Source organism: Lepisosteus platostomus, chromosome 12, assembly GCF_059453375.1.
Source record: "Lepisosteus platostomus isolate fLepPlt1 chromosome 12, fLepPlt1.hap1, whole genome shotgun sequence".
Taxonomy (NCBI): Eukaryota; Metazoa; Chordata; class Actinopteri; order Semionotiformes; family Lepisosteidae; genus Lepisosteus; species Lepisosteus platostomus.
Genome location: NC_142622.1, coordinates 45,316,520 through 45,344,249, shown reverse-complemented (window position 1 = coordinate 45,344,249; position 27,730 = coordinate 45,316,520). Strand labels below are relative to the sequence as shown.

The 27,730-nt window shown below is 38.4% G+C and overlaps 2 protein-coding genes across 3 annotated transcripts; both read right to left on the bottom strand.

Annotated features, from left to right (window-relative positions):
• Positions 1 to 1,520: 1,520 nt before the first annotated feature.
• On the bottom strand, positions 1,521 to 15,903 carry LOC148651646 (C-C chemokine receptor type 5-like). 2 transcript variants are annotated; one of them, XM_088602278.1, is made up of 3 exons: positions 15,765 to 15,903; positions 4,701 to 4,748; positions 1,521 to 4,259 (listed from the first exon to the last, which is right to left on the bottom strand). In XM_088602278.1, exons 2-3 carry the CDS (start codon positions 4,724 to 4,726, stop codon positions 3,206 to 3,208), a joined length of 1,080 nt encoding a protein of 359 aa, XP_088458404.1. In that variant the 5' UTR covers positions 4,727 to 4,748; positions 15,765 to 15,903; the 3' UTR covers positions 1,521 to 3,205. The 2 variants fall into 2 exon arrangements, with proteins under 2 accessions (XP_088458404.1, XP_088458403.1); XM_088602277.1 differs by lacking the exon at positions 15,765 to 15,903 and adding an exon at positions 7,990 to 8,616.
• On the bottom strand, positions 15,234 to 21,346 carry ccr8.2 (chemokine (C-C motif) receptor 8.2). The gene is made up of 3 exons (XM_088602279.1): positions 21,279 to 21,346; positions 18,480 to 18,530; positions 15,234 to 17,173 (listed from the first exon to the last, which is right to left on the bottom strand). Exon 3 carries the CDS (start codon positions 17,158 to 17,160, stop codon positions 16,105 to 16,107), a length of 1,056 nt encoding a protein of 351 aa, XP_088458405.1. The 5' UTR covers positions 17,161 to 17,173; positions 18,480 to 18,530; positions 21,279 to 21,346; the 3' UTR covers positions 15,234 to 16,104.
• Between the last annotated feature and the right edge of the window lie 6,384 nt (positions 21,347 to 27,730).

Sequence of the window (27,730 nt, the reverse complement as noted above, 5' to 3'; positions counted from 1 at the left end):
AATATTAGTGCATATACAATAGTATCACACTCCATATAAAATTGCAAGAATAATTACTGGTATTCTACTTCACTGTAACAACTAACAGCATCAGTGGGATTTCTGTCACATTGCCATATGAGGTGACTGCTTATCGAATCACTAGGACCTAATATTCATTTGCTCCAAAAGAAAATAAAAGCTACATTTCATCACAGCATGTCATTTACACAGATGAAACAGATGAAAAGGCTTTAATATGGCAAGCAAACACCTCGACATTGCTGTGCTCTTTATTTATCAACAAGTGACCCCTGTTGGTTAACCTTGCGGGACACCACAGGAATAAAGAGCAGGCTAGAACAAGACCTTGAGGGAGAGTGGACATAGGGTGAGAGATGGTGAGTTCAGATCCCTGTATAAGGGATCATGTACAGCTTCATTATTTTTGTGTTTGAAATAATCCTGCATCCATTTGCACCTTTTGTGGCAAGGAGGCCAGTCTGCCACTGCCTGGCTGACGCATTTCTTTTTGCGCAAGGCTACTTAGTTTAATGATACTGAGGAGATGATGTACTATCCTCACCACACGTGCACCCAACCTCAGTGGTCTTACAAAAGTCTAGTTAAAAGGCATAAATAAACAGACTTTAAATACCAACACTCATCAGCATGACAGAGTTTTTCCAAAGTAAATGTTAACTGCAGATGAATAATCTGAATTTTCCCCATAGTTACCACTATACCCCACACCCACTTGGTTATGGAAATTAGAAAAATAACCACTTGCTGTTTGCTTTCAGAATTTCTCTCAATGTTATTATTTCTGAATTTCTCTTGTACAAAGGTTACACTGACAGGTATCCTTTACAAAGGACACAATCTTATTAAAGTATTGAAACTGCAAGAAGAAACATAATATTGTTTGAACCATTTAAACATATAAAATGTTTTTTCAATGAAGACGATAAGGTGTCATTAACTGAATAAATCACTGGGAGATGGCTATAAAATACTCCACAAAAACCTGAATCTATCAAGTTCTATAGTAGTGTCCTGCATGACGAAAGGAAAGGCTACAGATGTGACAACCCTAACAGGAGGAAGATTTAAGTATGTCTTGCCACAACAGGCTGTGAGACAAGAGCTTCTGGTTGTAACCACTGTATGAATCCAAAGGCAATAATTACACAAACATGCATCTTCAGGACACAAAGAGCAGAAAAATATTATTTGCTGTAGCAAATAATTTTTAGAATTTATAAAGTAAGAATCCAATCCTTAAATATTGTGTAATATGATGTTTTTGTTCCTGTGTCATTACAAGGTATCTGAATGGCAAAATATATCTATCCATTTTCTAAGCCTATCCTGGCAAGTATATGGGCACAAGGTGGGAGGATGGCACAATTTAACCCAAAATCTTAAATTTTATTTAAAATTATTACCAAGTTAAACTGAAATTTTCTTTGAGAGTTTGGTTGTAAGAAAGCAGGTCATGTACAGTAAATGAAAGGAAGACAAACTCAGAAGACTAAAGGTTTTCAAGAAGATTTAAGACTTTTATTTAAAAATATACTGTATGCAGTAAATATACTTTTTACATTTGAAAGATTTCAAAAGTTAGTTTTTCCACAAGTATATACACGGCTTTACAGTACATGAAAATGTAATGGCAAACTGGGGCAGTTGACAGAAGTCTTTCCATATGAATGCTGCAGATAATTTAAAACACGATAAGCTGAAATCATTTAAACACACATAATAAGATGATTTCTTCTGCATTTCATAGATGCAATGTCTATTATAACACTCCCTTACTTTTGCAACATTCATTTGTACTTAATTATTTGTTGTAGTTTTATAACACTTTTCAACCCAAAGGATCATAAGCAAGCACACAAACAAGAAGAGGACAGATACAGAGCCATAAAAAACAAGAATTCAATCTATTTAGAAAATGTTTTTTTCACATTGCAGACAAAATTCAGAGATGAAAACTGTTCATGGTTGTAATGTATGTAGATTTGCTCACTGGATCTATTTCCTTTGGCGGATGTATACCTCCTTGGAGGCTATATTATATGTAATGTGTAATTGGAAAGAAGTTCCGTGCAGTCCAGTAAATGACAAGAGAAGCCTGCAACATAGTTCTTGCCTCCCGTTATTTTGTTTCTTTTAGCATTTCGTAGCACATACACATACACGACAACGGTAAACCTAGCCGACTGGTGTCTGTGACAATGCGGGAGTGGGCGGAGCCAAGGCGAGCACCTGTAAAAGGTCAACACCCCTAACTGAGGCACGGAAGCACCGGTGTGAGGTTAGCAGGGACCATAAAATAACACTCAAAAGGGGTAAAAAATGAAACAAAAAGCAAAAATAAAGGTGTGTTGCTGTGCATCGCAACCTCCAGGCTGGGCGTACCCTATTTAATGTGGTCCAGCCTGGGAAAAAGAAGAGCCGCTAGCTAGCACAGCAGGGACCAGCCTGGACTGACCCTGTTTACAGGGGGAGACAAGAACTCTGTGTGTGACAAAGGCATGCCTGCCCTGGTGAAAATACGTGATGGGACAGGCATAAAGAAAAAGAACACCATACACGGGTGCAACCCCCCCTGGGACATTCAGTGTAAAAACTCCCCACTCCGGGGGGTGGCCCTGCTCGTCCCATCTGGGGGTATCCAGTGTGCCTTTATAGGACCTTCCCAGCTGGGGCTCACCCTTTAGGAGCCGGGACAGCTGGGACTACACTACAAAGGCGAGGCGTCGTGCTTCCTGCAGGGCTCCGCCTCCACATTGGACACACCCCCACCATTGCCACATGGCTTTTGGTGACAGGTAAGGTTAATTAATACCATCTTAATAATAATAAAAATAATAATAATTGCTTACACTCATATAGCGCTTTTCTGGACACTCCACTCAAAGCGCTTTACAGGAAATGGGGACTCCCCTTCACCACTACCAATGTGTAGCATCCACCAGGATGATGCGACGGCAGCCATAGTGCGCCAGAACACTCACCACACATCAGCTATCAGTGGGGAGCAGAGCAGAGTGATGAAGCCAATTCATAGAGGGGGATTATTAGGAGGCCATGATTGGTAAGGGCCAATGGGATTAGAATTAGAACCCAAACGGACCGCAGGGTGAGAGCCCCCTGCTGGCCTTTGCTTATTGGAAACTCAGCAATCCTCAGTATAATCCACATCTAAAAAAGTATTTCATAACCCTGTAGAATTATCCCCTATACTTGTTGACTGTGAATACACAGAGTTTGCAGTTAAAGGCAGATACATTTTCAAGATTTTACAGTTTTCACAAATGCTGCCAGCTACTAGCCTGGAGAGGTGCCTCTTAAATTTCTCTCCAACAAAAACATAAATGAAGGGGTTCAAACAGCTATGCGAATAGGCCACCGTTTCAGTTATTTGGAGACTCAAAAAAAGTATCTTGCTGGATGTACATGAGTAGCCAATATTAAGACGCTGTAAGCCATTAAAAAAACATGCAATGTTATATGGAGTCCAACAGAAGAAAAAGACCATGACTACACAGAGAACAAGTCTGATGGCATGCCTCTTGGCTGACATGGATGTGAGCAGCCTTCTTATGATCATTGAGTAGCAAAACACCATGATGACTGAGGGAAGCAGCAGACCCAGAACGTTAAGTTTAAATGCACTAAATACCTTCAGGGGCTGTTTGTTATTTTCAGAATACAGAGGCAGACATCTGGATTTCTCTTCCTCAAGGTTAACTGTAATGTACATGATCTCAGGAAATGAAGCCAAAATGCTAACTATCCAGGTGACCACACTTGCAATTCCTCCATATATTGCTGTTCTGGCCTTCAGTGCATACACTGCATGGACTATTGCTAAGTATCTGTCTACACTCATCAGTGTAATGAAAAAGATCCCACTGTAGAAGCCAATGTTGTAAGAACCCAGGAGTATTTTGCACATGGGATCACCAAACACCCACTGGTCTCGGGCATTATGAGCCAGGAATGGAAGGGAGAAAACTAACAGCAAGTCAGCGACGGCCAAGTTAAGAAGACAGACATCAGTCATGCTTTTCAACTTTACATGCAAGAGCACAACCCACAGAACAAGAGCATTTCCTATTATCCCAACTACAAACAACACAGAATAAACTGCTGGAAGGAAGGCAGCTCCATGTTTTTCATATTTACATGACAAGTAGTTGCCACTGTAGTCTATTTCGGTGTAATTGTATTCGTCTTCACTGGTTGAAGGCATCTGCGGAGGAGTGCTGTAAAATATAACTGAATTAGACCCAATTATCGACAAGGAGCCTGTTACAAGAGATTAACAAAGAATCAAATTCCATTTGGATTAAGAAGAGCAATTCCTCTATAATTAGATTCCATGATGTCAAACTTGTTAATTAGATGAAAATGTTTAAACTGATACGGGATTTGAAAAACTATTGTTTTGGTTAACATGGCATATCTGTAAAATATATGTAATCAAGTTTATCAGTTTACATAAAAAGCTGCTAAGTTTTGGAAGATATTATTCCCATTCCTGAGATCCAATTGTAATTTGGAAGTAAACCGGTTAAATATTTATCACGTCAAATCTCATGTTATGTGTGTTAGTGTTGTGGATAACCAACTGAAAAAAATGAGTTTTTTTAAATCAGTTTTTTGGTTAAACATAGAAATATCAACAGCAGAAATTGTCCCCTCACCTGTTCTCCATAATAAGGATGGTCATTTTTCCACACCAGTGGTCAAGTCTGTAATTACATGAAACAATAATTAGCTCATAACACATCGAAACAATTTAATTCCCTTTTGTCCTCTACTTCATCTACTCTGAAGTGATTACCATATTCTTTCAAAGAGATCAAGTACAGTATTCATAAACATATTTTTTTATGTTCTCTACATATACCATGTCTTCACCTTCACATCTATTTAAGGAGCCATTGTAATTACATAATCACCCGCATTAAATAACTATTTTAAGCAATCTGTATCCTTCTATTTTCTAACCCTTTCTTCCAATTCAGGGTCATAGGTCAACCAGAGCAAGCAATGGGCGCAACACAGGATACACCCTGGACAGTACGCCGGTCCAGCACACACACAGACACAAGCACAGACATGCACACACTCACACCAGGGGCCAGTTTTCCCAGAAGTGAGTTCATCTACCAGGATGTCATTGGACTGTGGGAGGAAACCCACGTGAACCTGAGGAGAACATACTGTACAAACTCCACGCGGATACGTCAGCACCCCAGATCTCGACCTGAACCCGGGGCCCCAGCTCTGTGAGGCAGCAATGCTCCCCGCAGTGCTACCCACAAGGGTATAAAATACCCACAAGGGTATAAAATCCAGTTGAACAATCCAAAGCTGATATTACATTTTTAACTAATGTATAGATTTGAATCTTGCAAGTGTCGAATTCCTCTGAAACCCTTCTGTGATGGGTTAGGTGCCTTTATAATAAACCTTCTTATTTCATTCAGTGATCTGGTATTACACATCATCCAGTGTATGGCTCAGTGCTCAGTACTGTAACAACATTTGAACAATAAATTACTGCCTTTCCCAGTTTACCCCAGAAGTGTTCAGTGTTTGGTAAATAAGGTCTACTGCTTTTGGTTACACACAGTTATAGTTAGATATCCTCAACAACACTTCGGTGTGTCTGAAAGAAATCTAGTACTGGCAAATAGCTATCAACATATCTGTCCTCCTTATCTCATGTGATATCTTTATTAAATGTAAACATGTTAAACCATCCAGATGTGAAATAGACAAGCAAATTCAACACGAAAGAAATTCCAGTCCAGAATGGAACCGAGGACAGTGAGGCTGCAGTGCTAACCTATCTGTTCCCTTTAGAGAAAAACTTGGATGAAGTACCTTCTCCATCTCCTTTATGTCAACACTTTTGCTGAACGTTATTTTAAAAATTCTATATATGACAATCCAATGAGACGATTAATCATTTTTGCTGCTCTTAATCTAACAATTTGCCAGGTACAATATCATTTTTGTGCTGTGGTGACAAAAATGAAGATGCTATTCTAAATGAGGTCTAACTAATGCATTGTAAACCTTAAATGCAATATCCCTCGTTTAAAATCGAAACATTTTATTATATACTCAAACATTTGGCCTTAACATTTTTTTATTGTTTCCCTGCATTGTGTTTATGAGGACAGAGAAAGAGCTACATGAAACGCACATATCACTTTGATGTGTAGAGTTGCCATTGTAACATCCATACAGTGTGCGTAGCTACTGTCTGTTCCTACTTCCTATGTGGAGCCTTTTTGTTAACATTAAATATCAAATGCCAAGTGTCTGCCAAATTCAAGATCGTATCTTAGTCTTTCTTGTAAGTTGTTTCCCACTGCTTCTGTGATCGTGCTTCCTGTATCTTTATTGCCTGCAAATGCAGTGCACGAAGTATACCATAAGATGTTGATAAGGATCAGGAAGAGCAACATGTCACAAAATTCCTGCGGTTCACCACTCCACATAGTTATGTGTCTTACAATGATTCACTGTTTCCTATTTGTTGATCAGTATTGATCAGCCCATACAATACATTTGATTTTTACAGCTTTTGTCATTTGTTAGTAAACCTTTTCTTTAGGACCATAGCCATTTTATACATCTAAATATAATGTCATATGCTTTAGCTATATCAACTGTTCTCAACTATCTCAACTAATTGAGGTGAGTGAATCTAGACCTCTCATTTCTAAATCCATGTTAACAATCTCCGGAAATGTCATTCTTCTGTATTAGAAGAGCTTAATTGGTCAATAGGTTTCTGGTTTTATGAATTGGTGTTACATTTCCAGTTTTTCAATCTGAGCGCACAGTGCCCATCCTTAGTCAAAGACAAAATGTCATATTTAAAGGTCTCCCTCATCAGTTTTACACTATATTAGTCTCTGCTATACCTCAGTGTCAGTTTCTCAAAATTACTCTCTACAAATAATGCCATGATCACAAATAACGTTATAACAGGCTTAAATCAGATCTGTAACCAAAAGATAGTGTAATCAGACCTTTTGAAACTGGCAGATTGGTATATAAAAATACCACATTTTCTCGCCCACTTTTACCTATGTATAAATATTATTTTTCTGGCTGACTCGATTGTGCATTTTGTGTAGCACGATACAATGCCAGGGTCACTATTGTAAAAGACAAACTTTGCGTTTCCTTTTCTTTTCCACCTGCTGGATGGTAACCAGTTTGAGTTGGATGCCGTGGTCTCTCGTGGTCTGTTTCTCCACCTCGGAAACCTCATTCTCTGCCCTGTCCCCTGGGTGAGGGCTGTCATTGCTCGGCTTTGCCCCCCGTCTCGCTGAGCCCTGATTTTCACACACTGAGCGTTGTATGCTGACTTTTGTAAACTAAACTAAATGCACAATCAGTGCAAGTACTAAGAAACCTTATGACAGCCTTATTTCAAACAATCCAACTCCGTTGTACATTAAATGGGAAGGAGATTCACCAGAACATGTTTTTTCTTAAAATGTACATACATCCTGTATGTTGATTACTTATAAAGCTTTTAAAACATTGATAGGTTACAAAATAACTTTCCCTCTTTAATCCCCTGTAGATCATAAATAGTATTTCATTTTATTTTAAATTTCCTCTACGGATGCATCTGAATTGTTGGTTTTCTTGAATCATAACATTTATAATAAAAAAATAATAATACATGTATATCTATAATGTCTTCTTGTCAATATTATGTTTATCTTTGATATTGGTTTAATAGACCATACTGATATCAGATGCTGTTAATTTTTTTCACTTTTTCAGAAACTGAATGTCAGTTTTTAGCATTTTTAGTATTTCAAGAAGACTTAACTACTAAATCCACTTTCTATGGTATTTCAGTGTAAACAGCAGAATATACCAGTTATGGTAAACAGGTAAGATAGGCAAATATGGTGAAATAGATTAAAGTATATTTTAAATAGGTATACTCACCATAAAATGGATGAAAATGTGTCCCAGTAGAATATAAAATTCAAAGCCTTCAAAGCTCATGAAGAAGCTGAGAAATGCACTTCCTGTTTTGTTAGTGCTATTTTAAGGTAGCCAGAGGTAGGTACACCTACACTGATGTAGTAGAGAAAAGTACTGTATATGACTACAAGATCAAAGAGTACAGAAATGATTAAATGAAATGTACATGGAGGGATATATCAATAAATTGGTAATTTTTTCTCTGTAATCCATACATTTTGGAATATTTTGTTATTCTTACTTGATGTATCTAGGTGGGAAGGCTGCCCAATGTAAGCTCATTTTATTAAGAAAATTATAATTAGGAGGAGTGTAGGTGAAAAATTCTAGTTGGTGTTTAATTATTCCTACTATAATATTTAAGTTACAAAATAATAAAGGCTATGTAACTAGATTAAATTAATGATAAAGCCAAGTAAAAAAGAGGAGTCAGATATCTGTTAAGGTATTTGAAGACAATCCCCTAAAAGATTTGTCAGCTTATTTACTTTTCAGTCTCATGAGAGGCTGTAAAGTAATTTCCTTTTTAAATACATCTGAAGAGGTTTTGGGGCTTTGCTATTATTCTGAAATTAATTCAGAAAGCATGAGTATATTGTGTGGGAATGAGTATTTTTTTACTCACTGACAGCACTGGGCTGATGATTGGCAACTCTGCTTTTTAGGTCATGATAGATTACATCTGTGTGGTTGCCAAAGGGCTGCATTCTCACATGTACATTAATTGTTGTTGAAATGTCTACCTGAAGAGATCAGGTTTCTGTGTGTAAGAATGTGATTTGTGTTTGATGGGTTTTGTCCTGGCTAATATATTTATATTTTAAACATTTTCCTGCCCCTTTTTTTTATTTTTTTTCTCTGTAATTCTGGATCACACAAGTATCTAGAATGTCATTTGAAAAAGGCTGTATGAGTAAACATAATCACCATGCCTGAGAGCAGCTCCATTAGCAAAACCATTGATTTTTGATTCAAGTTTGATCTTGACTTCAGTCTGCTGCTCTCTCGGTATGTTGTAAGCGAGAGGTTCATTATTTCAGAAATGCTGATTTATCGTGTGATTTTGCAGTTTCAGTGGAGATCATTTAATTTGTTAGATGAACCATCTGCTCTTTACAGATTCAGATTAGTCCTAGAAACGCCTACCTGAAGTCCCATTAAGGAGAAAAAAATAGCAAAGTGCCTTGAAACCCGTAATTGTTCTCAGGTGGCAGTATGACTGATTTATCGGCTTGCCGTTTCCATTGGAAAAACAATTGTAGTCCATTTAAAAACAAATAGTTTATGTTGTCTAAATAAGTTTTTAAAAAACAAATTGGATTGAACCCGCCTATTGGAGATGTTTTTAATTAATTTTGGCTATATTTTATCAAATAACACTAGAATTGCTTAAACGTTTTTCATTGTTATTTGTATACTTGACTAGTTGTTCATTTAAACATACACTTGGTTCAAAACTGTATAGTTTATTTTTTTAAATATTGTTAATACTTTAAAATAAGTATTTAATTATCATTTTAATGACTAATTATAATAGTCAACATTAATCTAAATCTCGCTAATAAGCAGCTTACATCCACTTTTACAAAAAAAGGTGGTTGCACAACAGAAACGAATGTTGAAAATGGACTGCAATTTCTTTCAATGGAAACGACAATCTGATTAATCAGTCATACTGCCACCTGGCAGAACAACTACGGGTTTTTAACGTATTTCTTCGCTATTTATTCTCCGTAATGGGATTTCCAGCGTTCTACTGCATGTGGACTGGCATCCATATCATTCCATTAGTTTTACATCGGCATAGACCCGGTTTTCCTTATTGATTAAAAAAGGTTCTGTTGTTGAAATAAAATTTACTTTAAAGCTTGACACCATATTAATTCTCTTAATCTCAAAGTCTTGTTTTCTCTGAGCATATAAATGTCCGTCTTTCCTATTGTATAAGAGTCAATGTAACTGTCCTTTTCATGTATTCGCTTGTTTGTTCAACATGTTCAAGTTTTTTTAAACAATTTTAGTCTATATTTTTGCATGAGAAAGCACAGGAGCAATAAAATGATGGGTCACATTTTTTGTATTTGCCTTATAAAAATAATTCTGTAATCTTTATGAGGCACAAAAGATGAACCTGACAATAAAAGCTGAACTATTAGTGTAGCTGAAAAAAAAAAGTGAATTTGGAATTCAGTTTGGAGAGCAGTAATTCCTTTCTGTACTTATACTAACCAAAAGTCTGTATAGAAACTTTTATAAATGTATTTTTAAGTTAACCTATCATTAGACTTTGCAGCAACTTAAAAGTATTTATGAAGGTTCATAGTTGTATGATTTACAGGTAACCTTAAAATGCATGAGTGCCTTCATTTTCATTTTTATGACAAGTACAAATATGAATAGTGAATGAGCAAGTTAGGGAAATGTTCTTTCTGAGCAGGTTCAGAAGCAAATACCTTAACCCCAAACCACTTTCTTTGCTTCATATGAAACAAAATTATTTCCACAACTTCATCTTTCAAAGATGTGGGAGGACTGATCTTTAAAGATGCCTCTGTTGCAGAAGTTCAAGGTGACTTTATCTGCACACAGTTGTCCTTTACGGAGTTTGATCTGTCTAGTGCATTTGGAAGCTTTTGTTTCTGGAGCACAAATATAATTAAACAGGAATTCTCACGAAGTGCATCATCTACACTCAGTTATATAGTTACATGCTACAGTATGTGCTCGGACTAACTTGTTGAAAGGTCGTGCTCTCTCCTGAGTGGCCTGAAGGGATCTCTAAGACAAGATGCCCAGCAACTCAAATATAGCATAATTCCCATGTTTGTCTATTTGGTATAAAAACAAAACAAACAAAGATTACATAGAGGCATATTAAGAGAACATATTTTATTACAAAAAATGAGACCTAAAACTCATGAGAAAATGCCAAGTCTCAGGAAACCAAAAATAAGTGTAGATATTTTTTAAAGTTTTTCAAGAACCCATGTCATTCAATGTGTAAGATCACGAATTTGGCTATATAGAATTCTGGGCCTTGCTATACAAAAAGAATAATATTTCCAACAGGTTTTCTTCATTTAAATGTTATTTTGCCTTTCCTCATGAAGTCTTACAGTGCTTAAGTGTCTACTTTATCTTGACATAAAAGACAAGGAGGCAGGCAGCTATTAGGTAGGGGTTTTATGTGTTTTTCACACAGACTTCCCACTTACCTTTTCAATATTCATATGTACTGTATGTTGCCATTAGGCCAGGGTATCAGAAAATACGATGTCAACATCCACTAAAAACCTACACTGGTGACCAGTCTCTTACTGGACAGACTTGAAAATTCCCTTCTTTACCGACCAGGTGTTGCACGGCCTGTCTCCTGAGTTACTCTCCCCACACATCTCAGTTCACTCACTGCACTGTTCTGGCTCTTGGCTCCTCAGCATTTCGAGGTCTTCACATCGCACATTAGAGGTCTGAGCCTTTTCAGTGGCAATCCCCTCATCTTTGGAACGCTCTTCCTGACCACATAAAAATACAGCCTCTATTGATGAGTTTATATCTCAAAACATTAAACTTCTTCTTTTCGATTCACTTTATTTCAGATTGAAACTGGAATATCTCTGTCACAGCATGAAATGTGAAAGTGGCAAGTTTTTTGTTTGTTCAACATGCAGGAACAAATCAAACCAGCATATAAAGAGCTGCTGGACAATCTAAAAGAAACATTTCAGACAAAATTTAGAAACCATGACAGTTGAGTGAGGAAAAGTTGATAGGGGGATGATGAAAATGATTTGGCCCTTTTTCTTTGTATGATCATAAATACAACAGCTTACCCTTGGTGATTTCTGTGCCCCCAGTGGAAACAACCTGTAGATTCTAAAGGTCTAACAATCTTGGGTACTTTTGCAAATAAATGCTTAAAATATCATAATGTCTCACCATTAAAATTGCTAGCCCACATTATACAGTATTTGAATAAATTCTGAAAAACACAATTTTGAAGGAGTTACAAAATTTAAATAAATCTGTTCACCCAGCACATCTGTTCTGGTTTATAGAATTATTTTACCCTGTGTGAATTCTGAGCCAGTACATATTTTTCATTTTAGTTTAACTTAACTTTTAACTTTTTTAATGATCTTATTTTTGAATACATTAATCACCAGGGGATCCTGACAAGCAAGAAAAGGTATTTAATATTCATGGGCTCGCAATGGCTGGTACATGATTGTCTTCCATAGACCACAAATGTGACTGATAAGACCTACATGGGATCCCCAACCTCTCTGGTTGAGATATCTTTTAAGATTCCTGGGAGCTTACTGTCCAGTCGTGGGGACTGCTCTTTGATGCTTTTACTTTGCTTCCTCCTCTTGATATGTTTGTCACTCAAAGTGCTGAGTTACTTCTCAAATATTCTTTCGCCATCTGGGTTGGTTGATGGCCTTTATCTGCCAGTAGTCGATATCAGTTTTCTTCCTGTTTGCTTTGAAACTAGATTTCTTGGGCCACAAATGCAGTAAAATGCTAATGTCTGGGTAGTTAATGAGGTTCTTGAGGTTTCAGTTTCCAAATTCTAATACTCTTTTATGTGCTTTTCATCCAATGAAAGGTGATCTTTCTGGACACGGCCAATCAGTAAAAAGTCATAAGACAATGTTTAGGGCACCTTTTCTAGACTGCCCTCCAGAAGGTGATGAAATGCCCTTCCAGGTGCTTGGTGATGCTCTATCCTCTCACTATCCTGCTCCTGTTGCAATTAGCTGATCACCAAAAGACTTGGAGAATGTTCAGGAGATGGTAGACCCCTGTTCTCGATGCCTTTTATAGCAAAAAAAACCCAATGCATATCATCTTCCACACATGTCGTTAAAGAATCCAGTCTTGATCCAATAACATGAAGACCAACATGACTGGAGCTCTTGTTCTGCTGTAACCTTCATATTGGCAGAGAAGTCATGGAAATATTCCATGGTGATACAGTACTGTACATTTCCACCTGTTCTGACACTGAGGACTTGATTGCCAGGAATCCTAACAGCACTTATAGCCGTAAAAATGCTATGACCCCAAGCTTCTCTCTCCCTGTCTGTGTGCCTGTGTGTCTCATAGAGAGCAAGCTGGGGTATGCAAAAAGACAAATTCCTAATGCAAGAAATTGTATATGGCTAATAAAGTGATCTTATTTTATCTTATCTTATCTACAGTACTTCACAATAACCAGAGCCACTCCAGAACTGAAAGAGTCCTCCCTACTTCAACCTATTGATGTTAACTCTACATTACTCTGACTTTACATTACTCTGTACATTACTCCTGTCCGGTGTTCAACAGATATTGAATATATCAATGATATATAAGTAAATATAGTACACTACTTATATGAATTAAATTGATATCAGCCTGTGTTGAGATACAATTGAATTCTCGAACAGCAATGTAAAACATTGGATTTACTTATCCAGTACGGATTTATATCTCCTGGCATGAACAGCGAAGATCAGCTGACTGGCTTCGAGCCAGCAGTGGTTCTCCAGGGACTGCTAGTTAGCTGAATTAGGAAACTCTCTGCTCCCGTTGTAGCGGCTACTTCTGGATAAAAGTATCCAGTTGCGACAAAGTCCCAGCCCTATGCTCCATTGATCAGGCGGGCGTCCATGGCGGTCTAGTAGCATTCGTGAAGTCCTTGCTGCAGACTTGACCTCAGGGAGAACTCTGTCTTCTTGTACGGCTTCCTCTGGCTCAGCGCTTGGAACAAGGTTGCAAGCCCCACACTCAGACAACAGCACCAGCAGTCACGTGATTAAGTCAGAGAGAGCAGACGGAGGAGCAGCCCTAAAGTCTGTGCATCGCCTTTTAACTGGAGAACAATACAGCTGGCGACTGGTCAAAAGTTTGCTGGGTAGGTGGGGTGACCATGGCCTGCAGGTTCCTGATTGCTTGGTCAACTTTAGGGATGATTGACCACGAACTCTGACTCTAGGACAACTATCCAGACGTGCTTAGAGTCTCATTTACACAACAAGTTGCCAGGAATGGCCGTCCATCACGACTACTCAGGCGCACCCCATCCTGGGAACTGTTCCATGTCAGGATGGCTAACATTCCTGAAACAGTACACAGCATTAATGGCTTCTCTGTGGCTTAGACCGCAGACTTGATAGAGAAATGGGGCCTCCCTGGGAAAAGCACAGCAGCACTTAATTCTGTCTTAGTAATAAGCATTGCCGCTACAAACCCTCAAACATGTTTTCTCATCTAATCTTTATACTGTATATCACCTTGAGAGGCAAGGCATGGAATTTAATAAGGTGCTGTGCAAACAGAATGTAGGAACATTAGAGACCAATTCAGAGTTTATAAATGTATTTTTTCATACTTTATATAGTAGTTTCCTTGTGATATATTAATTATCATCAAATTTATTTTACTCTGAATATAACTCTATTCTAAAGACATGTCTTTAAATCCGACATGGAAGGGAAGTATACCTTATACAATACTCCACTGGGAGCTATAGTTTTTTCTATAAACCCTGAAAATGATATACATAAGTCTAGCAGCATTGGTGACAGGATAGCAAACCGCCTCTTCTCAGCGGTTCACCCCACAAGGATTAATGCACATGTACCGGCTCTTGGGGTTCCCGCCCCTGCCGCTCCGGGAGCAAACCCGGGTCTCCGGTGTCACGTAACAGGGAACTTTCCAGGTGGCTAAAGGAGACCTCCCCCAGGCCGGGCGGCTGAGATCCCTGTTATACGCAGGGGTTACATAGCCTCCATCCACCCATTTTAAACTGATTTACCTGATACTGGCCCATGGGGAGACAGAGCCTATCCGGGCATGCAACAGGCACAAGGAAGGGTACACCCTGGATGGGACAGCAGTCCATTGCAGGACACATTCATACACACACTCACACCAGGGTCTGTTTTCCCAGAAGCCCATTAACCCACCAACACGTCTTTGGACTGTGGGAGGAAACTGGAGCACCCAAAGGAAACCCACACGAACCGGGGAGCACATACAAACACCACGCAGACAGCAGCCTAGGAATTGAACCCGGGGGTCCCAGCGCTGAAGCACAGCAATGCTAACCACCAGCAATCAAAAGAAATTCAATAGTAGTTTTGCTTTGAACATTTCAATTCATTTTGTCAATATTTTCGTCAAAGAGGTTTAACGCTGACAATGAATGAAAGCTCTTATTTTTTTCTTAACAACTTTAATGCACTTAATGTAAATGAATTACAGAAAAGCATCAGAAAACAGCAAAAAGTGAAATAAACTGTATTATTTACATGTTAATGGACTGATGAGCTTTAGTATCACAATATCTGAGACTCCAGTGGTATCTTCACCATGAATGAAAACTATTCACAAAATTTCCAAAGGAGCAAGACCCCGACATACTTAAAATAAATTTCAAAACATTTTCCATTATGAATTATTATAATGCTATATTATTTTGACTAAAATAAACTCATTTTTGTTTTGCATGAAAATGAAGGATTTTGCATGAAAATGTAAATAAATGAAAACAACATCCTTTTGTTTAAACATATTTGCAAACTTTATCTCAAATAAGTACAGTAAAAACTTAATTAACATAACATATACTCTTCTGTGAATTAAATTGAATTCAGCTCCATTCATATTCACTAAATATAAATGTCAGGTTTTCTTTTTTTTTTAATGAAATCTCACGTTAAAACATCAACAAAGCAAAAACTCACCAGTTGTTCATACAGCTGCCTCACACACAATCCCTTCCTGAAGACCAGAGTCTCTCTCTACTTTATAGGAAAATCAGAAAGGATACAAGCAAGAGGAGGCTTTGTGAAGCTCCATGAAAAATCTGTATTTTAGCTTAATCAGAAAATGATTTCTGGGATGCAGACAAAAAGCAGTTTTGCCTTTTTTTTCTCCGGTCGTTGGTATGATTCACTACTTCTGTTTATGTTTTGGTGAAGAGCCAGAACAGAAACCAGGGGCCAGTACTGCCAGACAGAAATGCTAACCACTGCACCTCTGTGCTGCCCTGTCTTTTTTTTTGTATTACATATTATTTACATTTTATAGTATAGAAAGTACGGAATTGTCACCCATGCTTATTGACTGTGAATATACAGAACCTGTCGTTGGTGTCATATACTTTTTCAGTATTTTACAGTTTTTACAGGGACCACCAGCTACTAGCCTGTAGAGGTGCCTCTTAAATTTTTCTCCAACAAAAACATAAATGAAGGGGTTCAAACAACTATGCGAGTAGGCCACTATCTCGGTGATTTGGAGACTCAAAATAATTTTCTTGCTGGATGGACATGAGCTGATAATATCAAGAAGCTGTAAGCCCTTAAAAAAACGTGCAATGTTATATGGACTCCAACAGAAGAAAAAGACCATGACTACACAGAGAACAAGTCTGATGGCATGCCTCTTGGCTGACATGGATGTGAGCAGCCTTCTTATGATCATAGAGTAGCAAAACACCATGATGACTGAGGGAAGCAGCAGACCCAGAACGTTAAGTTTAAATTCACTAAATACCCTCAGGGGCTGTTTGTTATTTTCAAAATACAGAGGCAGACATCTGGATTTCTCTTCCTCAAGGTTAACTGTAATGTACATGATCTCAGGAAATGAAGCCAAAATGCTAACTATCCAGGTGACCACACTTGCGATTCCTCCATATATTGCTGTTCTGGCTTTCAGTGCATACACTGCATGGACTATTGCTAAGTATCTGTCTACACTCATCAGTGTAATGAAAAATATCCCACTGTAGAAGCCAATGTTGTAAGAACCCAGAATTATTTTGCACATGGGATCACCAAACATCCACTGGTCTCGGGCATTATGAGCCAGGAATGGAAGGGAGAAAACTAACAGCAAGTCAGCGATGGCCAAGTTAAGAAGACAGACATCAGTCATGCTTTTCAACTTTACATGCAAGAGCACAACCCACAGAACAAGAGCATTTCCTATTACCCCAACTACAAACAACACAGAATAAACTGCTGGAAGGAAGGCAGCTCCATGTTTTTCATATTTACATGGAGCATACTCCTGTTTGTAGTCTATTCCCAATGAATAATTGTAATCATATTCAGCTTCCATGGCTGAAGACATCTTTACAGAAGTCCTGTAAATATAAACAAATGAGAAAGAATTATTAACAATAAACTTGATCCAAAAAACTGTACCTGCATGTAATTTATGCACATACATATGCACCCATACATTATGGGAATTAATGTTAATTAGCTCTTTCCTTTTTTATGATAAGCTAATTCAACTTAGTGTCTTCGTTAATAACCTCCCCAGTTGTTTCACCTCATCAGCAGAGCATACTTAACATACAGTAGACCAGTGAAACAAATGTATATGTTTTTTTAAGAAGCACATCTTTAGTCTTGTCATGTTTTCAGAACTAGCATTATGTACAGTATTAGGAATTAGATTCATATATGCACATATATATTGTAAGAAGGTGGCAGACTGAGACAATATGTTGGTAATTGTTAGAACCACATTACCCAGAATGCAGCAAAAAATAACCTGCCATCCTCAGTCACCTGACCAATTTGTGGAAGTCAATTGGTGGGGTGATAATTAAAAAGTTATAAAGCAAAAGGTTTTAGTTTTTATCTCAATCCACTGTCTAAGCAAGATCCGTGATATGCTCTGTACCAAAGGAAGAGAGGGAAGGAAGTGTCTGACCTACCATGGAACATTTAGAGCTCAAGACTGTTTGAGGTTTCGGAGCTTTGACCTTTAGAAGATTTTTTTTTAATTGAGAAAACAAGACTTTATTTGGAGATGGTAAGAAGCTCAGCAGCCCAGTTAGTTACCAGGATGGACACAAGAAGGTAGAGAAGCTTAGGGTGTTTGTTTTGTGTTGTGGGGTTTTCATGTTGTCTAATATAAGATAGTTTTTTACATTATGATAGCTAATGTTCTACCAAGCTCCGACTATTTAAATATATACACCTGGGGTCAGGGTGCTATAGCATTATTCACATATATATACGTATATATATATTCAGTCCCATAATTCATAGTGGTCACTTGGTGTAAAAACACAACATAACCCTGGAAAGAGTTTCTTGTTCTGTAAGCCATATAAATATGTATACTGTATGTATGGTGCATAGTGAAGGTATACTGTATATCTACCATTCTTAATGCCTTCCTTTCATCTAATATTTGAAGGGCGTGACTAACCAGCTGTGAAACCAAAAAGAAAAATCTGACTCAGTTAAGATCAGAAGCATTAGCCAATGCTAATACACATCTTCTTAATATGCTTTGGTTATACAGTTCTTATTCCTAATCTTTTCCTTTCATCTCATGTGTGTTAGATAGGGTTATGACTAACCAGCTGTGAAAAAAATTGTGTTTGATAAGCACAGAAACGTCACCAGCCTTAGCTAAGAGGTTGTCCTCACCTCTGTTGATCTCTGTATGGAGGACGGCCAATATCCTCACCAGTGTCAAGTCTAGAATTGCAGGAGAAAGCTGTTAGTTTATACTGAACCAGTTCAATTTCTTTATCATCCCCTCAATAAAGTAAACCAAAGATGTCAGAACCCTACAATGGATTAAATGGTTATCGTTTATGCTCAGGTGAATATGGAGTTTAAGGTTATGATTGGCTGTATCTTACTTTATTTCTCATTTAAATACTGTTGTTCAGAATAGGTGGGCATACTAAATATAATGTGTGGAAATATTGAGTCACCAGCTGTGACCATGAACTAAACCAGAATCCTGCCAGGAGCAAAAAAAGCTGCAAAGCTGCAATTTAAACAGTCAAATTTGTTGTAAGTTAAAAAAATATTTATATATCTATAGTGACATTCATTTACCCAGTGAAATAGAAATAAAAATATCTAACATTATACAGTGGTGTGAAAAAGTGTTTGCCCCCTTCCTGATTTCTTATTTTTTTGCATGTTTGTCACACTGAAATGTTTCAGATCATCAAACAAATTGAAATATTAGACAAAGATAACACAAGTAAACACAAAATGCAATTTTTAAATGAAGGTTTTTATTATTAAGGGAAAAAAAAATCCAAACTTACAGTACATGGCCCTGTGTGAAAAAGTGATTGTCCCCCCCCCGTTAAAACATAAATCAACTGTGGTTTATCACATCTTTGGAAAGCTGAATTCAATTTCTCTAGCCACACCCAGGCCTGATTACTGCCACACCTGTTCTCAATCAAGAAATCACTTAAATAGGACCTGCCTGACAAAGTGAAGTAGACCAAAAGATCCTCAAAAGCTAGACATCATGCTGCGATCCAAAGAAATTCAGGAACAAATGAGAAACAGAGTAATTGAGATTTATCAGTCTGGAAAAGGTTTTAAAGCCATTTCTAAAGCTTTGAGACTCCAGCGAACCACAGTGAGAGCCATTATCCACAAATGGCGAAAACATGGAATAGTGGTAAACCTTCCCAGGAGTGGCCGGCCGACCAAAATTACCCCAAGAGCGCAGCGACAACTCATCCAAGAGGTCAGAAAAAATCCCACAACAACATCCAAAGAACTGCAGGCTTCACTTGCCTCAGTTAAGGTCAGTGTTCATGACTCCACCATAAGAAAGAGACTGGGCATGGCAGAGTTCCAAGACAAAAACCACTGCTGAGCAAAACATCTTGCCACTGCTGAGCCAGAAAACATCTTGATGATCCCCAAGACTTTTGGGAAAATACTCTGTGGACTGACGAGACAAAAGTTGAACTTTTTGGAAGGTGTGTGTCCCATTACATCTGGTGTAAAAGTAACACAGCATTTCAGAAAAGGAACGTCATACCAACAGTAAAATATGGTGGTGGTAGTGTGATGGTCTGGGGCTGTTTTGCTGCTTCAGGACCTGGAAGACTTGCTGTGGTAAATGGAACCATGAATTCTGCTGTCTAACAAAAAATCCTGAAGGAGAATGTCCACCCATCTGTTCGTGACCTCAAGCTGAAGCGCACCTGGGTTCTGCAGCAGGACAATGATCCAAAACACACCAGCAAGTCCATGCTGAATGGCTTAAAAAAAACAAAATGAAGACTTTGGAGTCGCCTAGTCAAAGTCCTGACCTGAATCCGATTGAGATGTTGTGGCATGACCTTAAAAAAGCAGTTAAGGCTTGTAAACCCTCCAATGTGGCTGAATTACAACAATTCTGCAAAGATGAGTGGGCCAAAATTCCTCCATAGTGCTGTAAAAGACTCATTGCCAGTTATCACAAACACTTGATTGCAGTTGTTGCTGCTAAGGGTGGCCCAACCAGTTATTAGGTTTAGGGGGCAATCAATTTTTCACACAGGGCCATGTAGGTTTGGATTTTTTTTTCCTTAATAATAAAAACCTTCATTTAAAAACTGCATTTTGTGTTTACTTGTGTTATCTTTGTCTAATATTTCAATTTGTTTAATGATCTGAAACATTTCAGTGTGACAAACATGCAAAAAAATAAGAAATCAGGAAGGGGGCAAACACTTTTTCACACCACTGTATATATTAGATGAGGTTCTGCTTAAGACAGTCTAAACATATGATAATCATAAGAGCATTGCATATAAGTTATATTTATCATAAAAGTATTGAAATATTAAACTGAGTAGTTGTTTCCAAGTACAGAATTTTGTACTAGCATACTGTAAAATGACAGAATTTAAGACTGTTTTATATTTGATATTCATTTGAAACTGCTTGAACTTTAGTCGCTCATTGAAAAGAAATGAAAATTTGCTGATATAGTCTTTTCATCTGGCTTTTACAAAAGCACTTTACTACAACATTGAAGACTTAAAAAAATCTTTCACCTTTCATACTTATCATTCCCAAAAGACATTATCCGGAAGACAACATTGGCCAATTAATAGTTTCTTAGTTTTTAAAATATATATATTTCCTTCACGTCAGATTCAAACATATGTTAAAGCTAGTCCTGAGCAATATAAAATGTATCTATATACAGTATACAATGTTTTTAACTATTTTTAATTGACGGTTGTAAAGAACCACAAGCAGAAATGCTGTTTTCAGGAACCAGGTGGTTTTTATGTTGCTTTAGAAAATGTCTGAATATTTTTGTATTTCTTTTTATTTGTAATCTTTTTTTATAAAGACTTTACTACCCCAGTCATTTTAGATGATTGTGCCTGTAGTGTAAGAAGCAGCTAAATTAGTCTACAGTAAAACAGGTGCAATTTCTTAAAGTGTAATTCAAATAGGAACACTCACCTTATACACTATGTGAAGAGTATAGGCTCAGGACAAAGCCAACGATGAAAGGCTTTCTGAAATGAAAAGCTGAATATGCACTTCCTGTATTTTAATGTAGCCACTGGTAGTTACACCTACACTGAAGGTAGCTTAGTGGTACACGTCCCACAGCTACACTTTAATGAATGATGAAATGTCATAGTGCTATTAAAAGATTTGTAACTGTGGATACTGAGGTACATAACAATGTTGCTCCTAGTCCTTTACTGTAATCCCTGGTTCCAGAGAGTATATCGGAATTTGTGTCTCTGATCTCATAACACTGTTCCATTAATATATACTGTAATAAAACCGTCAATGAGCAAGTTTGAAAAACCATAGAAATAAAGGATGGTTATTGAAAAATAACATGCTTAGGTTATGTGTGACAAATACATTGTCCCTTTACTATAAAAGGCTGTAGAGCAGGATAAAGAGTTTATAAAAAGTTAGTATTTTACCATCTTTTAAATTTTTACACCAACACTTGAAAAATAACACCATATAATCATGTAAGTACCCAGTCAGATATAATACACAACACCCCATCCCTCCAAAAGTTTTATGAATTTCCTAGTAACATATCTCAACGCAGTACATCAATGTCTGCAATATTTTTTAGGAGTTTTAAGTGCTCTCTGAGGCTCGGAAGAACTAAAACATTGGACTCTTATACTTTTCATGCCAGTTTCTATGCTACCGCTACCGTTTCAGCTCACTGCTGAGACAAGACAATACAAAAACATGGGGAACAGACTCACACTCGCTCCCTCTTCACCAGCCAGTCCACAAGGACTCGCACTGCTGCTCTTCAGAGTCCATACCCTTAGGAGGTGAAACTATTCTCTAGTCACACACCGTTTTATGGAGTTTCATACTGTATATACTGTGAGAACCAATGCATTTACATAGACAGTCAAAATGGAACAATATTGACAATAAAAGACACTAAAAAGGTGCAAACAGTTTTTTTTTTCACTGTGTATGTCAATTGGGTATTGTCTCTCAATCCTAACACAAGCCCAGCTACATAGCCACCCCCAGGATAGAGTGTGACTGCTACAGTACATAAAAGAGGATTATTTAGTCAAAGATGCAAAAATATGAGAGATAGAAGAAGTCTTTTCAGAATTCTCTTTACGTTGTCTTGTCAGTTATTTCAGTAGCACTGTACTTAATAATTTTTGGCTTTTGCACTGTATTAAACACATTATTCAGGTGTAAGAAAGATAGGGCAGTCAGCAAAGATAATATAACATGTTCCTTCTCTCTGTTTCTGTAGTATTAGTTTTGGGGTTCATTTGTCTCTTTTGGGTTTTGAACGGCCCCCAGGTTCCCCCCTCCCTACCTGTCTGCAGAAAACTAAAGCCAGGAGAGAGGAGGAGGAGGCAGGAGCAGGGGAGAGGCAGAGTGGCCAATCAAGTGGTGTGAGGTCGAGAGAGGTGTGGAGAGGTGTGAAACGAAAGCTACAAATGAATAGAGAGAATTAGAAGAAAACAAGTCTGTCGTTGAGAGAAGGGGGAAGGTGTGAACCAAGTTTCAGGATAATTTTAGTTTCTGATGTCTTTCTGCTAAAGGAGTTAAGAAATCCTACTTTGAGAATGCAGACAGAGAGATTAGTGTGATTGTGGCTGTCAGAGGTGAAACTACCGTATGGGATTGGAGAAATCTTTAATCTTCAAAGCCCTGACATGTTCTCTGAAGCGGTCTCCAAGTCTCCTTCCTAGTTCCCCAATGCAGATGGCTGGGTATTTACTGCAAGAGATACAGTGAATGAGGTTGCTGGAAGTACAGATGTCATCTGAGTGATCTGGAATTGCCCTGAGGGGCCCTGAATAAGTGTGGTGTTATACTGTATATGTACTTGCAGGTGATACAGCGAGCTCTGTTGTGGGTGAAAGTGCCTGGTGTGGATGGTTGCTGAGGGTGGTCAAGGGAGCTTTAAACAAGAAGGTTACACAGATTATATGGTCTATGGGGCAGATATGAGATGATGGGGCAGTCAGGAAAGAGGGCCCCAATGGAGGGATCGTCCTGCCACATGGGAAAGTTGTTGTTTACAGTCCTGGGGATAGAGAGTGTGTTAGGGTGGCAGGGAAGCACTAAAAGAATACAGTTGTTAGGCCAGGAGTTCCTGATTGAGTTGATAGTCCCAGGGCTGTTTTTGGCTCGGGTGAGAGCCCTGTCAATAACGGGTGGGGTATCCTCTGTTGATGAAAAAAAAGTGCATTTTGAGTGCTTTGTTCTGGAAATTGACGTCATCACTGCAGAGTCAATGTAGCCAAGGAACTGTGAAAAAGAGAAAGAGTTTTTAGTGTGCTTGGAGTGAATGTAGAGCATGTTAGAGCAAGAGTACATTTTTAACTGCAAAGGCAACCCCAATCCCTGCTCAGGACCTGGCCACTGAACCTAGGCAAGACAGCGGAGAAGATACACAAACCCCTGAGTCCATCACCACCTCTGCTAGAATATATAACTGACTGGAACCCTTTGAACATGTCATGACATTTCCCAAATGTGTAGCGAGTGACTTTGCCAGGCTGCTTATTCAGAAACTCCATTGGACTGTACAGCTCATTGTGGCTGGGTTGTGGTAAATTCACTGTTTAACTCAGTTGTTTAAGATATGAGGTGACTGAATTGCAGTTTGGAAGAAGGTTATTCTCATACAATTTTGGAAATATTAATTCCCTTTTTTGGACCCTGCTCCTCAGAATTTCAAGCCATATGCCTTCTTCCTTCCTGTTCTTTGGTAAATCTTGACTTGATCTTCAGTGCTCTCTCCTGCTTCTGCTCCCATGGTCGAGCTTGGCCCGTTGTTCCTCCCTGCTGGATCTTGCTGCTCCTGCTGCTGTTCTCTCTGCCCCGGGATTGTCAAGTGTTCCACCTTCTGCTCAGTCAGCAGGTGTCCCACCATCTTTTCAGTCAGCAAGTTTCCCCCTTTCTGCTCAGTCAGCAGGTGTCCTACCATCTGCTCAGTCAGCAGGTGTCCCTCTTTCTGCTCAGTCAGCAGGTGTCTCCCTTTCTGCTCAGTCAGCAGGTATCCTACCTTCTGTTTAGTCAGCAGGTGTCCTACCATCTACTCAGTCAGGAGGTGTCCTACCATCTACCTGCCTTCTCCTTTAACGTCTTGTCTGTATTTCCATGTTCCTTCTCTCTGTTTCTGCAGTATTGGTTTTGGGGTTCATTTGTCTCTTTTGAGTTTTGAACAGATTCCTCACTCTCAGCCCCTGGTCTGCGCGGTGCCCTACCTCCCTACCTGTCTGCAGGTATCCTACAACACGTAACATCGGCCTTTCTTTTATTGAAACACCCACATTTCCATGAAATGCCTGTATGTTCCTTCCGTTTCTGTATTGGTGGTTTAGGGCTCACATGTTTCTTTTGGGGGTCAAACCTCCTTGTCCTGTGGTCTGGTGGCTACCTCTTAACCAAGCAGGTTAAACCAAAACTTGTTATACTTGAATACACAATCATTCAGAGAGCATTTGATTCTTGGATGTTGTTATTCTTCCTGGAATTATTATTATTATTATTATTATTATTATTATTATTATTATTATTATTATTATTATTATTATTATTATTAAATGACTCCATTACTTGATTGTATGTTATTTGAGGGTTTTCTTTTTCCAAAAACCAAAGAATCCAGATGCTGCTGTTCTGGCTTCAGTGCCTACACTGAATGGACTTTTGCTAGGTATCTGTCTACACTCATCAGTCTGATGAAAAATATCCCACAGTAGAAACCAATGTGGCAAGAGCCCAGGATTATTCGATACATGAATAACCACAGGCAGTGGTCTAGTAAAAAAAACTGACCAAAATTCATGTGCCTTTGATAAAATGTGCTGAGATACTAAGCTTTGTTTTATCTCCATAAGACAATATTGTGGCTATGTTTCCATATGAAATGTGCTAATGAGTTTCTTGAGCAATGCTATACACACTATGTGTATTTTATTAGCATATTCAATGTTTTGTTATTAAAAAGAAGAAATACTACAATAGCTTCTTCATACTCTTGTTTGATTTGGTATGAGGTGTAATTATATTATCATATTACCTACCAATCATACCTTGAATTCCAAAGAACTATAGTTATCTCATAATATACTGAAACCGTACTTTATATGTTATATGCTGCAGAGGGCGCTCCTTCTCTTTCCTGTCTCTCATTTCCGATTTTTTGCTATCCTTCCGGTGTTTCTCTCCCTCTGGGGCTATATATTTCCTGGTGTTTCAGTCTGCCGGGGCTCAGCATTGACTTTTGGATGTCCTGAGACCCGCCTAGCACCAGGTCGCCCCACGTCCGCTACCTGAGGGCATAGGTTTCCATAAGGCATTCCCTGAACAGCTGAGCCCGGGCTAACCCCCATCTCGCCGCTACGCATAGGGTCTTTACGCTCTCCTGTCATTCCACGGTTTGTCCTTTCCGACATCCGCGACATTATACTCTTTCTTTGAGGGATTTTATCACTACAATGTATCATATGAGCTAATGGACTTGATGGACTTCACTCTTCTTTGCAATATTCAAATTTAAAGATTGCAACGATTTTGTGGCAATTATACAATAATATTACATACGTATATGTCATTCGTAGAAATATTATTGTAACGCAACGGGGGCTCAGGCGGGCGCCCTTGCCGCATCTGGTCGGCCCAAAGTATAGGTGGCTCGAACCCGGGACTTCCGCGTCTCTCTGCAGCGACCTAGCCCCGTGAGCTAAAGAGAGATCTCTCCACAGCCCAGTAGCTGTGGTCCTGCTATCACAGGGAAGGGCGGTGACGTCACCCGCTCTGGTACGCCGGCTCTTACACAGTGCCTGTCGGCCATAAGCGTTACATTATAAACATTTATCATATAGAAATGCATTCAATAAACAAGTAGTTGTGGTTAATTGCACCCGAAGAAAGCTCCACAGCCAAAACGTTGTGTTTTCTTTCTTTTCTTTACAGCAGGGAATAAACCTATTACTTGTTCCGTTGTAGTTAACTGATTGTTATATAAACAGTGCCTCTTCAATACTGATTCAAATATATGGTAATTATCTTGGAATACTCATTTTCAGAATTGCTTGGAGCATAAAATGCTTTTCCTTTCAATCCAAGCTTGGTAAAGAAAAATAAATTCTAGTACTAAAGGGTGACATGGTGGCGCAGTGGCGCATGTGGCCCTGGGCTCGATTTGGGTTGTGCAATTGGCAGTTTGTATCTTCTCCTCCTGTTTGCACGGGTTCCTCCATGTGATTCTGTTTCCTCCTGCACAGATATACAGGTACTGTAGGTTAACTGGCTTCTGGGAAATTTGCCCCTGGTGTGAGAGCATGTATGCTTGTATCTGTGTGTGCCCTGTGAGGAACTGGCATCCCAACAAGGGTGTATCCCTGCTTGTATCATTGTTTGCTGGGGTAGTCTCCAGCCACCCACTTTTATTTTTGAATAAAACAGTTAGAAAATGGATGGATATTGTGCCATTCAGAGTTTAATCTTACCCTCCAAAATTAAATGGATGGTTGGAAATTTCAGGTCTACTGCTTGTGGGTAAGTATCCAGAATGGCTAATTTGATGGAGAGTTGAGTTTCATGTAGCCGATCCTGTAAAGTGTGGTGATTTCCACTGAAATCGCTATACTAACACATACACATACATGTACACATGCACATCTGCTGCACTGAAACAGAATGTGTGACAGTGGTTGAGGTGAGATATAACACTGGTATGGTCACATAAGAATTTGACACTGTTTAAAAGACCACAAGCTTTGTGCTATTTTCATGTGCTACTGTGGCTGCCCTTAATGTTTATGAACATGCTGCATGTTTATGGAATGCTGTTCTCAATTTATTCATATTTTGAGTGAGATATAATTCAAGTATTTGTCCAACGGTGAAATATGAAGCAGAGTGAAAACTACATAGAGGTGCATGAAAACTGAGAACAGGAGGCGCTTCTTGAAGTAAAGTGCGCTGGGAGAATTAGACAATGTACCCCGTACTCTGCTCCACTTTTCTTATGTTCAAAGTGACAACCCATGTCATGTTTACTAAACAATTTGTATGTTTTTGAGACAGGTGAATCTCTCATATTTTTTAGTAAGGTACATCATATGTAATATATAGTACTTACTACACATTCTAAACTTACACAGAAATCAAATAACAAAGGAAAGGCAATATTAGAGTAGCCCTTATGTCAGAAAAACATATATTGTCTGAGTATCACCCTCTTTGCACCTTGTTTATTACATACAGTAGTTAGATAAACTATTGGGTATTGTTGTCTATTTATTGTATTAGTTGTTATATAAACAATGAAATACAGTAAATGTATTAGAAATATTAGAACTTGAAGGGAAGAAATTGCTTCCTTTTTTAAGGACAAAAGCATGCCCAGTCCTCCCAAATAATTTGCTTATTATTCT

Coding starts and splice junctions, on each gene's coding strand:
- LOC148651646 (XM_088602278.1), bottom strand. CDS start 4,726: ATGACCATCCTTATTATGGAGAACAG. Junction 4,260..4,700: donor ATCCTTATTATGGAGAACAG/GTGAGGGGACAA, acceptor TATATTTTACAG/CACTCCTCCGCAGATGCCTT.
- ccr8.2 (XM_088602279.1), bottom strand. CDS start 17,160: ATGTCTTCAGCCATGGAAGCTGAATATGATTACAATTATTCATTGGGA.